Below are 12,763 nucleotides of genomic sequence, written 5' to 3'. Positions count from 1 at the left end.
GCCCGTGCGCACGAACGGGAGAGGCCACAGCCGCGAGAGGCCCGGGTACCGCAAAAAAAAAAAAAAAAAAAAAAAAAAAAAGAGAAATGCAGACTGGGACAAGTTTGGGGGCAGTAGACATACGTGAACTGACACTTATCTGAGGAGGTGGTGGTGGGACAGAGGCTGAAGTGGCGCTCCCCCAACCCGCCGGCGCCCAGGGACTCCTGAGAGGTACTTGGCCTTTAAGCAGTTTGCTTCCCCCATATAGCACTATCTGATAGAAAATATTATTTGCCCAGAATTGTTTCTACTTAATTTAACTGCTCCGAGGAAGTAGGATGGGTGTGTGTGTGTGTGTGTGTGGTGTGTGACTTTTAAAGAGAACTGCCTAGTGCTGCGGTACATCAAAGCAAGGAGAACAGGGCAGGGGTGTGGGGCAGCAAGCCAGCTCTGTCTTTTCTCCAGAGCCTGGTGTGGTAGAGAGGAGCCATGTAGGGCTTGGATGGGTGACCCTTCTCACTTGAAATGTCCCAGACCGCAGAACCTGGGAAAATTCTCAGCCTGGAGGTAAACCTCCTTATGTCACAGATGAAGATTCTGAGAGGACAGGTATGGAGAGAGACTTCTGTGCAGAGGCCAATGGCATGTCTCTGTTACTGCCTCTCGGCAGTTGGCACGGATTGTGTGTCTGTATATTGTGTATCTGCCGTGGGGAGGGGGTCTAATCACAGGGTGGCTTTGACTGCATCAAGGCCAGTGGGGGACAGAGAGTTGAGGGAGAAGGAATGGCTCAAGCTGGGGACCCTGAGCCCCCAAACCACAGGAGAAATAACTAATACCTAAAGTGGTCCCAACCCACAGAGGAGCTCAGAGGTAAGGAAAAGATTCCAGCAACAGGGAATCTTCCCTGAGTTGCAGAGCAGATGTTCCAGGTGGGGGCGAGGAGGTGGAGTGCTCAGCTGCTGGAGGAAGTTGGGGGCTGCTCCTCCCTGAGATCTGCAGGCCTGGGAAGAGAATGAGGTAAAAATAGCTCTGGGCCTTGGCAGACCTAATAGGGAAGATTGGGGGCAGCAACATTTACGATAAACTCAGGCTGCGGGGGTAGGATGTTTGGGTGGCCAGGCAGAGAGATCTGGAAAAAGGCCTCCTGGGATGATGTGAGTTTTCCAGTGTGGGAGCAGGGGAGGTGGTACCGTATTCCCCACTGCAGATGTGGGAGGTGGTGATGTGGCAAGGGGGGGTGAGGTGGAGGGAGCATGAAAGGGTGGGAAGGCCCCAGCTGTGGGATCAAGCCATCTGGCCTCCCACACCTTCTTCCTGGGGGATAAAGGAGGGAATCCCTTGTGTGACCCCACCCAGATTCAGGGAACTGCTAGACATAATGATTTCACGGTTAAGTTTGCATTTGACACCTCCCTACGCAGACAGACAGACAGACACACACACACACACACACACACACACACGAAATTCAGCCCTTCCCATCACAGGATATCAGGGCCCTCACCTTGAACCCACTTCTGAGTCATTACTGTCCTTCTTTGGCATTTCCCTTCCTGTCTCCCAAACAAAAACTAGCAGTTGGCATCCCATCCTGTCAGGCGACACCTCATTAGGCGACACCTCGTTAGGCAACAGCTAGTGAACGAGAGAAGTGAATGCTACAAGTAGCTAGGGGTACTGGACTGAGAACTGCTAGGAAGATGAGGCCGACTGTGGGCACCATGCAATAGGAGGAGCCGTGGTCATTAAGGAGCCAATTCTCCCAGACGACGACTAATTTGGATATTGTTAGAGTTCTTTTAGAATCCAGAAAGGGAGGCTAAACATTTTCCGAAGTAGTTTTGATGAGGCCGTTTTGATGAGGCATGGGTCCTACCCATGGACCCATCAGACCTGCTCCAAGTGCTTGAGGACAGGACCAGGAAGCATTTAAGGGCTTAGGTGGCTCATGGGCATTAAAGGGGAGGATACCAGGACTGGAATGAGGGCCTGCTGGTTTCTCCTCCTCAAATCCTAACCCAACCTATAGCTCCTTCCTGGACTCAAAGCAAATCAGGGCTATCTGGTTCCAGAAGGACCCCACACTTTTGTCCAAAATCCTTCCCAACTTGGGGCTCTGGTCCCTCTCACCCCCTACCCCGGTGGCCTAGTGGAGAGAGTGTTTACCATACCCTTCCTCCAAAGAGCTAGCTTTGGGTTGTTTTTCCTGGTCATTGGATCCAAAGCAGGGAGCATGGGAGCATATTCTTACATGTATTCCTAAGACCAAAGGAAATCATACTCTTCCCTCTGATCCTTTTTTTTAAAGCAAATAAAGTCTGACTATTGTAAAGGTCAAAATCAAAAAGGGAGGAGATGGCAGAGTGGGCAACTGATAGGGAGAGGGAATATTGTTGCTAGGCAACCAACTGCAGAGATGAGTCGTGGTTTGTTATATTATTTTGAACCATACCATTGTGAATATTTCATCATTCTGTCACTGTAGACTTTTTGAGCTGGAAGATGCCTTGGAGATAATCAACTTCAGCTCTTTTATTTTGTAGTGGAGGAAGCTGAGGCCCAGAAAGGGGAAGTCACTTGCCTACTGTCATTCAAGTGATTGGGGGTCAAAGCTGGGGCAAGAGCCCAGGTGTACCCCTTCTTCTGCTACACTTTCTGCTCCCGGCCTCCCCCTTCTGTTCCCGGGCTGTGCAGAAGAAATCAGGGAGGAGGCTAGCCCTAAGCTAGTTCTGGCTCCTTCATTCTCTGAGGGAGACGGTTGCAAAGTCCTGGCACTGGGGCTGCTGTGTGTGTGTGCGTGTCTGTGTGTGTGCGCGGGTGCGCACACGCGCGCGCACACACACGCGCGCAGTGTTAGCTGAGTGGCTAAGGTTGGTGGCCATTAGCTGCTCAGCCTCATAGTGCTGAAGCAGAGGCAATGTGTGGTCACCAATGGCAGTGGAGAAGAGGGGTGCAGGGTATAAGGAGTGGAGCTCCCTGGCCAGCAGGGGTGTCCCCTGGCTAAGGGAGGACCACATTGGCTCCTTTCTCCTCAGCCTCCCTGCCACTCACCCCTTCTCCCTGTATCCTACAGGGAAGGTGGGCACCTGCTGCTTTGGGTATTTGTGGCTGCACGCCTTACTCAACACTGTTGTCGCTGGAGTCTGGTAGTGCCCCTAAATATCCCTCTCCCCTGACTTCTCCTGATTGTCCAAAGCAAGAGTGGCAGCTCAGCCACTCAGGAGGGAGATTTGGGAGCTGCTGCTGGGTGCCTCAGGACATAGGCCCACTGGTTGTAAAAACAGCTTGGTTTGGGGGTGTTTTTTTGGCCGTACCGCGCGGCATGCAGGATCTTAATTCCCCAACCAGGATCGAACCCATGCCCCCTGCAATGGAAGTGCAGAGCCCTAATTACTGGACCGCCAGGGAATTCCCAAAAATATCAATAGCTTTGTTTTTGATCCTGATTTCTCTGTGCATCTGGGTGTCTGATGGCCTATAAGTGGCTGGGGGGATGGGTGGCAAGGGAGGCAGGAGGTGGGGATGTGGCCAAAGGGAAATAGCCAGGATGTCCCTCTTCCATGCCTCTCCCTCTCCTTATCCGGGGCGGTACCCATGCCCACCCTGCCCTGGGAAATAACTGGATCAGCAGCATCTGACTCAAGACAGTGAAGTTGTTTGCCTTCTCTTTTACTCCTTGGAGACTCCCCAGTTGGAGTCTAACAAGTGGCCTCTTAGAAAACTCCTTCCCTGCCCCCAGCAGCTTCTTTCCCCCATCACTGCAACCTCCAACAGCATCATCCCACGACCACAGCTGGGTTGGGGTAGAAGGTAGGAGGCCAAGGATGGGACTGGGGAAGATTCTAGAGGGAGGCAGGGAGGGGGTTCTGATTAAATTGTGGTTATTAATTCATGGGCCTGGGTTTGTAACTCCCCTTTCGGCCCTGGGGCCCTCTTGTTGAAGCATTTAAACTGTGGTGTCTTTCCATCCTAATCCTTGTGTGCTCCCTCCCCTCTACTCACCAGCCCCAACTCTGCATGCCAACCAAGGCCTCCTCCTCCCAGCTCCATCCACACCCATCCCAAGCCCCACTTAAACCCCTTTTCCTCACCTTAGCCCAAGAAGAAGCTGAATGTACCCTCAGACCTGGCCACATCCAAGATCATGCCTTTTGACCTTCTGCCTGAGACTGAGCCTTTTGACCTGAAGCCTGAGACAGTGCCTGAGCTCCCACTCTTTGACCAGACACCTAGGACCCTGCCCTATTACCCAGAGCCTGGGCCTCTGCCCACCCCAGAGGAGCCAACAGCCGGTGGGGGTACTTAGTGTCTCCTGGGTAACATGGGGCCGTGGGCATGGGGTGTCACGCCCCCAGTCCACCACCAGCTCACTGCTTAGCAGTGCCCAGTCCGGGGTGGCTGGCCTCTTCCAAGCCACTGCCCCTTGTGACTGGGTGATGAGTATTGTGAAAACACTCTCTCATTATGGGGAGTTCAGGAGATGGGGTGGGAGGTGATGGGAAGGGCCATCCCCTACGTCTTGGTTTCTGTCTTAACAGTAGATGCTCCAGACACCACACCTGAGCTGCACCCACTGCTGCCTGCATGAGATAGCCTGCAACTGCCCACACTTCTGATTCCCCCTCCCCTCCCCCTCTGCCTCCTCCTCAGGGACAGACCAGTTTGGCTCAAAGCCTCTTTGGAGAGGGCCCTCGTGAAGCCCAGGCCTGGGGTCTGTTCTGTGCCCTCTCCACCCCGTCTCTACAGTTCGGGAAAACACTGACACTTATTTTTTTCCAGTTTTAGAAAATGTTTTGCAAAAAGATCCCTTATGTTTGCCAGACCCTGCCTTGGGTGGAGCACCCAAAAGCTGCCAACTCAGAGAGGCCAGAAGGGGGTACATTTTCACTGGCTCTGGCCTCCCTATGGCACAGTGTTTCTCAACCTTTTTTTTGTTTGTTTAATATCATTCTAAGGAGTCCTTTTAGACATTTTTTTTCCCTAATTGTCCTCTCCCCCATGAAATTTTTTTTATTTGAATTTTATTTTATTTTATTTATTTTATACAACAGGTTCTTATTACTTATCTATTTTCCATGAAATTTTAACACTACAGATATACTATATATCAGGACTCTTTGGAGCCCCACAAACTATTGCAATATCTAAGATTTGTGCCCTCCCCCGCAAGAACCAATTTCCACCCACCTGGGGGCAACATGCCCCCTGTTGAGAATCATGCTATAGCAGAAAAGAAGGACCCTTCTACCTTTAGTGTCTTTCACCCCCTTGTCCTGGCAACCTAAAGTGGAGGTCCTGAGTTTTTAAGACTGCCCTCTCTTTCACCTCTCCCCATCTGCACCCTCCTCTAACATGGTCTCTGAGCAGATCCAGATCCTGGGTCTCTGAATGACCTCTGCAATGTCTTCTCTGGCCATTCGCAGGCAGTGGTTGGGGATAGAACTACGTCAAGAGAGGCTCTACTCGGAGCCATATGACAGCTGTCCCTTCTCCCTGACAAGTGTGAAGTGCCTGGCCAAGGACCAGGCAAATAGTAGGTGCTCAATTAAATTATAATTATATAAAAACCTTCCTAAGCCAGAGGATCTTAAGTTTATATAGCAGGGTTGGGGAGTGGAGAGGAAGGGGCTGGGAGCCATCCTGGGGCTCCTCTAAAATTCATCCTGGACTGGCGCTTTCCTGGGTTGGGGGGCTGTGCGTGCTTGGTGGGGGGCAGGGGAAGCTGTGCATGCTTTTGTTCAGACCTGGTCATTAAAGGTAACTCTGGAAACCAAGCCTGTTGGGACTGGTGGTTTTGTTTAATAAAAATGTAGAATCAGAACAAACAGAGCTCTCTCTCCTTGCCACCCTGAGGCCCCTCCTTTAGCTTAGGAGCTCTGCCAGGGAAGTAGGGGTGGCACAGAGGTGCCCAGCCTCTGTGCCCAGGGTTGGGGGAGGTGCTTTGGGATTGTGTTGCTGGTTGTTGTAGCAACAGGTCAACTGGGTGGGCCCAAGACAGCACTCCAAAGCTGTGAGTCATAGGGGAAACCTGGCTTGGAAACGGGGAGAAAAGACAAAATCCATTAATGGAGGCGAAAAGCTAAAGTCATGGTGGTATACCCTCTCCAGCACCAATCCACTGGATATTATCCGGGACTTAGGTCAAACAGTTTCTTCCCCTATCCCCTGAACTTCCACCAAGAAGGCAGCTCCTCTGGTGTAAGCCATCACTCTGGAGGAAGCCTACAATGAATGGCTTCCAAGTACATTTCTGGACTGGGGGGAGACAACCCCAGATCCAGGAATAAACCTCCCCTCACTGGGATTGCTCCCTGTTGTTGTATTTGAGACCTTTCATCAGGCACTAGGAAGACACGATTGGCTACAAGAAGTCTGGAACTCTCTCCCCAGCCTTGTTCACGTTCAAACTCAGCTGGCAAAGACCTTTATCTAGGAAGCCAGAGGCCAGGAAAACCAGCCAGCTCAGCCTTTAGGGGTTGGAGTGGAGCAGAGGGGAGAATCAGGGGTGCTGGGGTGGGGCAGGGAGACAATGTGTATCTGTTTTCCAGCAGCAGGGACTGTTTCCTGACTATTTCCCACCCATCACGCTTAATCCTGCCCTTAATTCATCCATATAGTCTGAGCTTAGTGAAAGGAGGCATTCTCCTTCAAACGTTGGGGAGCGTGGGTGGGTTTTTAGACTAGGAGGCTGTGAAGGAGAGATCAGAGCTGACATTTTTTGATACTAGGGCTGCCGGTAAATTCTGGGTGGAGATGGATGAAGTAGTAGCCAGGAGTTTAGATGATAGAGTCCTCAAATGGTGTGTAAGAGAGAGCGCTCGGGTAGCAGGCAGGGAGAAGTGATTGCAAAAGGGAGACCCCAAGGGTACAACTGGGAATCAGAGGGACTGCTAAGAGAGACTGGGACCCTCCTACACTCAGAGCTAGGAAAACACCCCTTCAATGCCTCCATGAGTGATAAGAAGCAGAGGATGGACGGACTGCCACAGGATGCCCATGATAGTACCCAGCCAGCTGTGGCAGGTGGAGACTACAAGTCCCAGCATGCCCTGAGCTCTGGTCACCTTGCCTGCTGGGAGATGTAGTTGAGTAACGAGAGCTTGAGGTGGCTTGGTGCCCAGCAGAGCCGGTACCCAGTTTGGGAGAAGAGGTGGAGCCAGCATTCCCTCTTTGTCCCTGCTAATAATATTGACAGGGAGGGAAGGAAGTTGGGAGGAGGTGTTCCTAGTTTTCAATGTAAACCAGGAAACTGTGGGGATGTGGATGGGAGGGAAGAGGAAAGAGGTTGGGGGCTGGGGAAGGAATTTCTGTAGCAGGTGGTACAGAGATACCAAGCAGTCAACGTATACGTGTATATGCGTGTGCATGTGTGTGTTCATGGGACGGGTCAGCTCGTGTTGCCTCATTTTTCTCAGATGGGGTTTTCTTACAATTCTGCAAAACCATCTTCAGAAAACCCTTTAGAAAAACTACTGCCTATCATTCCTTTGTAGGAAGTCCCTAAAGAGAGTCTGGGCCAGAGAGGAGAGCCTGTTTACATTCTGGGTTATGTCCCCTTTTCCTGTCTGTGCTCAATCTCCCCTACCTTCTGGTGAGAGGTAATTCTGAGATTCTGAAATGTTGGTCCAGAGTCAGGATCTTGGAAAATCTTCCCAGAATGGAAAACAGTGCTGATGCTAGGTGTTCCCAGGGGAAGAGGGAAGAACTGGCTCTGAAATCCAGGATCTCTTGCCCTCCTACTCCTGGTCCCTTGAGCTCCTGTTTGGGGGGAAAAGAGCAAGAATGGAAAAGCAATCTCTCCCTTCCATTCCAAGGCAGGGACGTCAGAACCAGAAGAAACGTCCAGGTTGGGAAGAAAACATGTCCTTGGCTCCCAGCCAGCTTCCTCCTCTTTCCTCAGTTTCTACATGAGGGTGGAGAATGTCCACTGGTGGAGCCAAACAGTATGAGGCGGGGGAGGGAGACAGGGCCACAGCTCTGCTTCCCTAATACTGGTTCTTCTGAAATGATACGAAGTCTGGGAAACGCACTCCCTTTATGGTAAACTTGCCTTCAAGTTACCCTACTTGGGGGCCGCCTGAGATTGGCTGTGAGCTCATCCCCCTACCCGCACCCCTCAACCTAAACAGAATCTGCCCTTTGGTTTTTGGCCTGGCTTGGGCAGTGTGGGGATCAGTGCACCAGAGGGCGCTCTGCCCATTTCCAAAGTTAAGTTGTGGTCCCTGGGACGCAAAGGGTAAGGTCTGGTTTAAAATGGGTGGTCGCAGGGCTCAAGAAGACGGTTGGAGGGCCGCAGAGATACTTAACTGAAGTGCGAAAACATAGGCCAGACTCCGATCCGAAGCTCGGTTCCCTCCACGCCCTGTCTGTATAGTTACTATTCATTCAATACATATTTCTTGAGCGCCCACGAGGTGTCCAGCTCTGTGCCAGGCGCTGGGGATACAACGGCGAGCAAGTCCAGGCCGATTTCACGGGTACCACGCACTCCGCAGGATCACGGGTGCCACCGCCCAGCTCCGGGTTCTCCCGGCGTCCCCCCAAGTCCCCGCCCAGTTCTCCGGCTCTGCCCCCTCATCTGTTCGCTCTGATCTCCCTTTAGGATGAAGTGAAACTGCCGGCCAAAGTGAGCATCGGCAAGTCGCTCAAAGAGTCGGAGGCGCTGCCCGAGAAGGAAGGCGACGAGCTGGCCGAGGGCGAGCGGCCCGAGGAGGACGCGGCGGTGCTCGAGCTGTCGTCGGACGAGGCGGTGGAGGTGGAGGAGGTCATCGAGGAGTCGCGTGCCGAGCGCATCAAGCGCAGCGGCCTGCGGCGCGTGGACGACTTCAAGAAGGCCTTCTCCAAGGAGAAGATGGAGAAGACCAAGGTGCGCACCCGCGAGAACCTGGAGAGGACCCGCCTCAAGACCAAGGAGAACCTGGAGAAGACACGCCACACTCTGGAGAAGCGCATGAACAAGCTGGGCACGCGCCTCGTCCCCGCCGAACGGCGGGAGAAGCTTAAGACCTCGCGAGACAAGCTGCGGAAGTCCTTCACGCCCGATCACGTGGTCTACGCGCGCTCCAAGACGGCGGTTTACAGGGTGCCGCCGTTTACCTTCCACGTCAAGAAGATACGCGAGGGCGAGGTAGAGGTGCTGAAGGCCACCGAGATGGTGGAGGTAGGCGCCGACGAAGAGGAGGGCGGCGCGGAGCGCGGCGAGGCTGCCGACCTGCTGCGCGGGAGCAGCCCCGACGTGCACACGCTGCTGGAGATCACCGAGGAGTCGGACGCCGTGCTGGTGGACAAGAGCGACAGCGACTGAGCGGGGCGCGGGGCTGTGCCCGGGAGGCCGCGCCGCCCCCTTCTCTCCCCGCCCCGATTCCTTTCTCTCTCCGAACTTTCTCTTTCGCATTCTCTCTCGGCCCCAAACGGGCTGGGATATTTCTAAATTGAGAACACCTCCCCTCAAGTAGCACCCCTCCGAGTCTTACGGCTGTTAAGACGGGAGGGAGAGGCAGCCTGCACCATGGACAGCCCCAGTTTAGGCATATGCTGGGTGGAAATGCAGAGGGCGGTGATGCACGTCCTGGGGATCCAAGTCGGGGATCCTAGAGGAACTTGCTGTCGTTTCCATGATTGGGCCCCCCTTGGGCAAGCAAGCTGCCTTCCCCCCACTTCTCCGTAACACTCACACCCAGCTGCTGTCATTCCTGCTCACTGAGCTCTTCTTTCTCATCCTGATCCCTGGCGGCTTCAAAGCCAAAATTACCATGAAAGGGATGAGTGAATCTTGAAGAGGCCCCTTGCGCACATGGGAGACCCCATACTGGAAGGATGTGAAAGCAGCTTTGGGGAGCATCTGGGGCCGTGTCGGGGGAGAGAGGGCAGAGTGAGCCGTGACCCTGGATGAGGGTCTAGCACAGGCTGTATCTGCAAAAGGTCCCAATAAGGAAGGCTGGAGCCAGGCAGAGCCCTTGGGGAGCGGGGGTAGGGGGGCACTTACTGTTTAGGAATCTGCACCCAGGAGCACATGGCTATGGCTTTGAAAGAGAACAGGAAATAGTAGAAGGTGGAAATGGGTGAAAAGAGAATGTCCATTAGCAGCGTGAGAAACACAGCACAAGAATCCCATCTTACTGAGGTTCTCCAAGGACAGCAGGACCATTTTCAGGATAAGAAGGGAGGGCAATGTGAGAAATCCGAGATCCAAAGGAGAGAGGTAAGCCTCACCCCATGCCTGCACTGGGCATGGTGCTCCAGGGGCAGCCCATTTCTCAAAGCCCATAAAATTACGGTCCCAGAAGAGGGCAGCACCAGGCTGCGGAGAGCTGGTAGTTAGGAGGGAGACGGACGGGGAAAAGAACTAGGTGCTAAAGGCCGGGCCACCAAGCTGAGAGCTGGAGGGGAGGGGAGGAGAGTATAGAATTCCTGTGGGTAGAGCAGCCAAGACTTCGCTCACTCCTGGCAGTTTCTTCTCAAGATCCTTCCCTAGAGCTAGTTATAATAAAGCTGCAGAACTTGCCAAGACTTCCTTCGCCTTGTGGGTTCCTCTCCTGACTCTTTGGGATGAGAGGGGTGCTGCTTCCAGTCCAAAAGCCTGATTTCTGATCAGGTTCTCCTCAGGACACTTTAGTCCCCCTGTTCCTCCCCAGTAACGGTGGCTTGTCAGAAGCAAGGACAGACTCCCTCACCCCCAAGTCACAGCCGGAAGAGGAGGGCTGAAGGCTCCCTCGTTCCGCCCCCTACCCTCCTGTGCTTTATCTTCTCTGCTCTGCATTATAGAATTGCAGCTAATTGTTTTTAAGGGGTGGAGGGAGGGAGCCTGGGGACACATCTTTTTTACAATACAAAGCTTTGCTTTTTTTTTTTTTCCTGTTGGTTCCCTTCTTTCTTCTGGATGGTTGGAGACACGTTGGCTGAGGGAGGATGGGGATTGTGGGACGAGGTCCCTTGGTGCTGATGGGCTGAAGGGGCCTGAGTTGTGGGCAGATACAGTTTCCTGTGGGCTCTGAGGAGCCTCTCGTGTTGCTGTGTCCTGGTGAGCAGCCCGACCAATAAACCTGCTTTTCTAAAAGGATCTGTGTTGGATTGTATTCTCCGAAGGCAGTTACATAGGATGAGTTTCAGAGGACAGGAGGGAACCAGGGAGGGAAAGAGAGAGAGAGGACCTTGGGTTTAAACGGGCCTCACTTGCCTGGGTGGGGAGTGGGGGTGGGGTATTGTTACCATCCCCATTTAGAAATGGAAAAACACACACACACAGTGACTGGTCTAAGGTCACGTAGCTGGTAAGTTGTGGAGCTGGGATTCTAAGTCAGGCAGCCTGGCTCCAGTCCCTTTAACTATGTCTGTAATTTTGTACTGTCTAGATCCACGTCTCGCTGTCAGAGCTTTAGTCCTGCAGACCCACCCAGCTAACTCTACTCAGGCTGACCTTCCCCCAGATTCACGCTGCCAAATCAGACCTAGAGGAGGCAGTCTAGGGGAGAGGAAAAGTCAGAGGCCCTGACTCAGAGGCCTGAATGTCATAGAGAAGGGATCCCAGTGTACGGTATAGATGCCAGTCATAACCACACAGCATATTTAATCCTCCCCACAGCCCTGGGATGGGTACCTCTTTTTTTTTTTTTTTTAAGATTTATTATTTATTTATTTTTGGCTGTGTTCGGTCTTAGTTGCGGCACACAGGATCTTTGTTGAGCCATGCAGGATCTTTTTCGTTGTGGCGCACGGGCTCGTTGTTGTGGTGCGTGGGCTTCTCTCTAGTTGTGGCGTGCGGGTTTTTTGTCTTCTCTAGTTGTGGCGTGTAGGCTCCAGGGCGCGTGGGCTCAGTAGTTGTGGCGCACAGGCTTAGTTGCTCTGCTACATGTGGGATCTTAATTCCCTGAGCAGCGATCAAACCTGCGTCGCCTGCATTGTAAGGCAGATTCTTTACCACTGGACCACCCTGGAAGTCCCTGGGCATCTTTTTCATTGTCTGTACAGCCTCTCTTCCCCGTGAGCAGCCTGCCCTACCTGCCCACAAGTTAAGGATTTCCTAGAGCAATGGACACAAATCATCATGTGGGTTCCACCAGCATCAGAATCACCTGGGGAGTGGTGTCCCTAATAAAAACAATGTCATTTCTGGGGCTGTATCCCAGCCTCCTGCTACTACCTCAAATAAGCTGAGTCCTTACTAAGGAACCATACATTTCCTTTGGACTCCCCTGCTGCCGCCCCCAGCAGCAAGCACAGCAGTCTCGAGTTCTAAATCCCCCAGAAAGGGTTGGCTTTCCTCCAAAAAGAAAAGAAAACTAACACAACATTGTAAAGCAACTATACTCTGATAAAAATTAATTTTAAAAGAAATGAAATTATACTATACTATACTCTGATAAAAATTAATTAAAGAAATGAAAATTGAGGCTGAAAATTCAGAGCCTGGGAGCCAGGAAAGCCAGGAGAAACCCACTAGGGATCCTCCTTCCTCTGGGATGTAGAGGTGCAGCTGTGAGAAGCAGGGAATGACGTCAGGACCCCGGAGTGATAAGCCTGAGCGAAATGAGGAAGGGCCCTGGGATAGCAAGCCATTGTTTACTTCTCTTACCCACAGCAGCAAGGCTCCCGGCCCCTGCCACTTTGTTTCTACAAGCTACCCGCCTCACTGGTCCACCACACTTTCAATACCAGCCAAGTTACTTTGCTGTAACTTCCCTACCCAGTTCTATTCTGGGCACTACTTTGTTAGAAGCAGCCCAAATTCTCTGAATAGCCACTTTTCTGCTGGCCCCTGCGCCATGGCGTTCCTCCTTTA

At 52.6% G+C, this 12,763-nt stretch overlaps 1 protein-coding gene across 1 annotated transcript in view; it reads left to right on the top strand.

Annotated features, from left to right (window-relative positions):
* Positions 1–11,044, top strand: part of CAVIN1 (caveolae associated protein 1) — a 13,187-nt gene extending 2,143 nt beyond the window's left edge. The window contains exon 2 of the mRNA XM_007102145.4: positions 8,588–11,044. Coding sequence (XP_007102207.1) covers positions 8,588–9,289 — 702 coding nt within the window. The 3' untranslated portion in view covers positions 9,290–11,044. The remainder of the gene's footprint in view (positions 1–8,587) is intronic.
* The last annotated feature ends 1,719 nt before the right edge of the window (positions 11,045–12,763 follow it).

This window comes from Physeter macrocephalus, unplaced genomic scaffold (assembly GCF_002837175.3).
Source record: "Physeter macrocephalus isolate SW-GA unplaced genomic scaffold, ASM283717v5 random_625, whole genome shotgun sequence".
Lineage (NCBI taxonomy): Eukaryota > Metazoa > Chordata > Mammalia > Artiodactyla > Physeteridae > Physeter > Physeter macrocephalus.
Note: the sequence above shows the minus strand (reverse complement) of the source record. Positions and strands in the feature narration are given on the sequence as shown.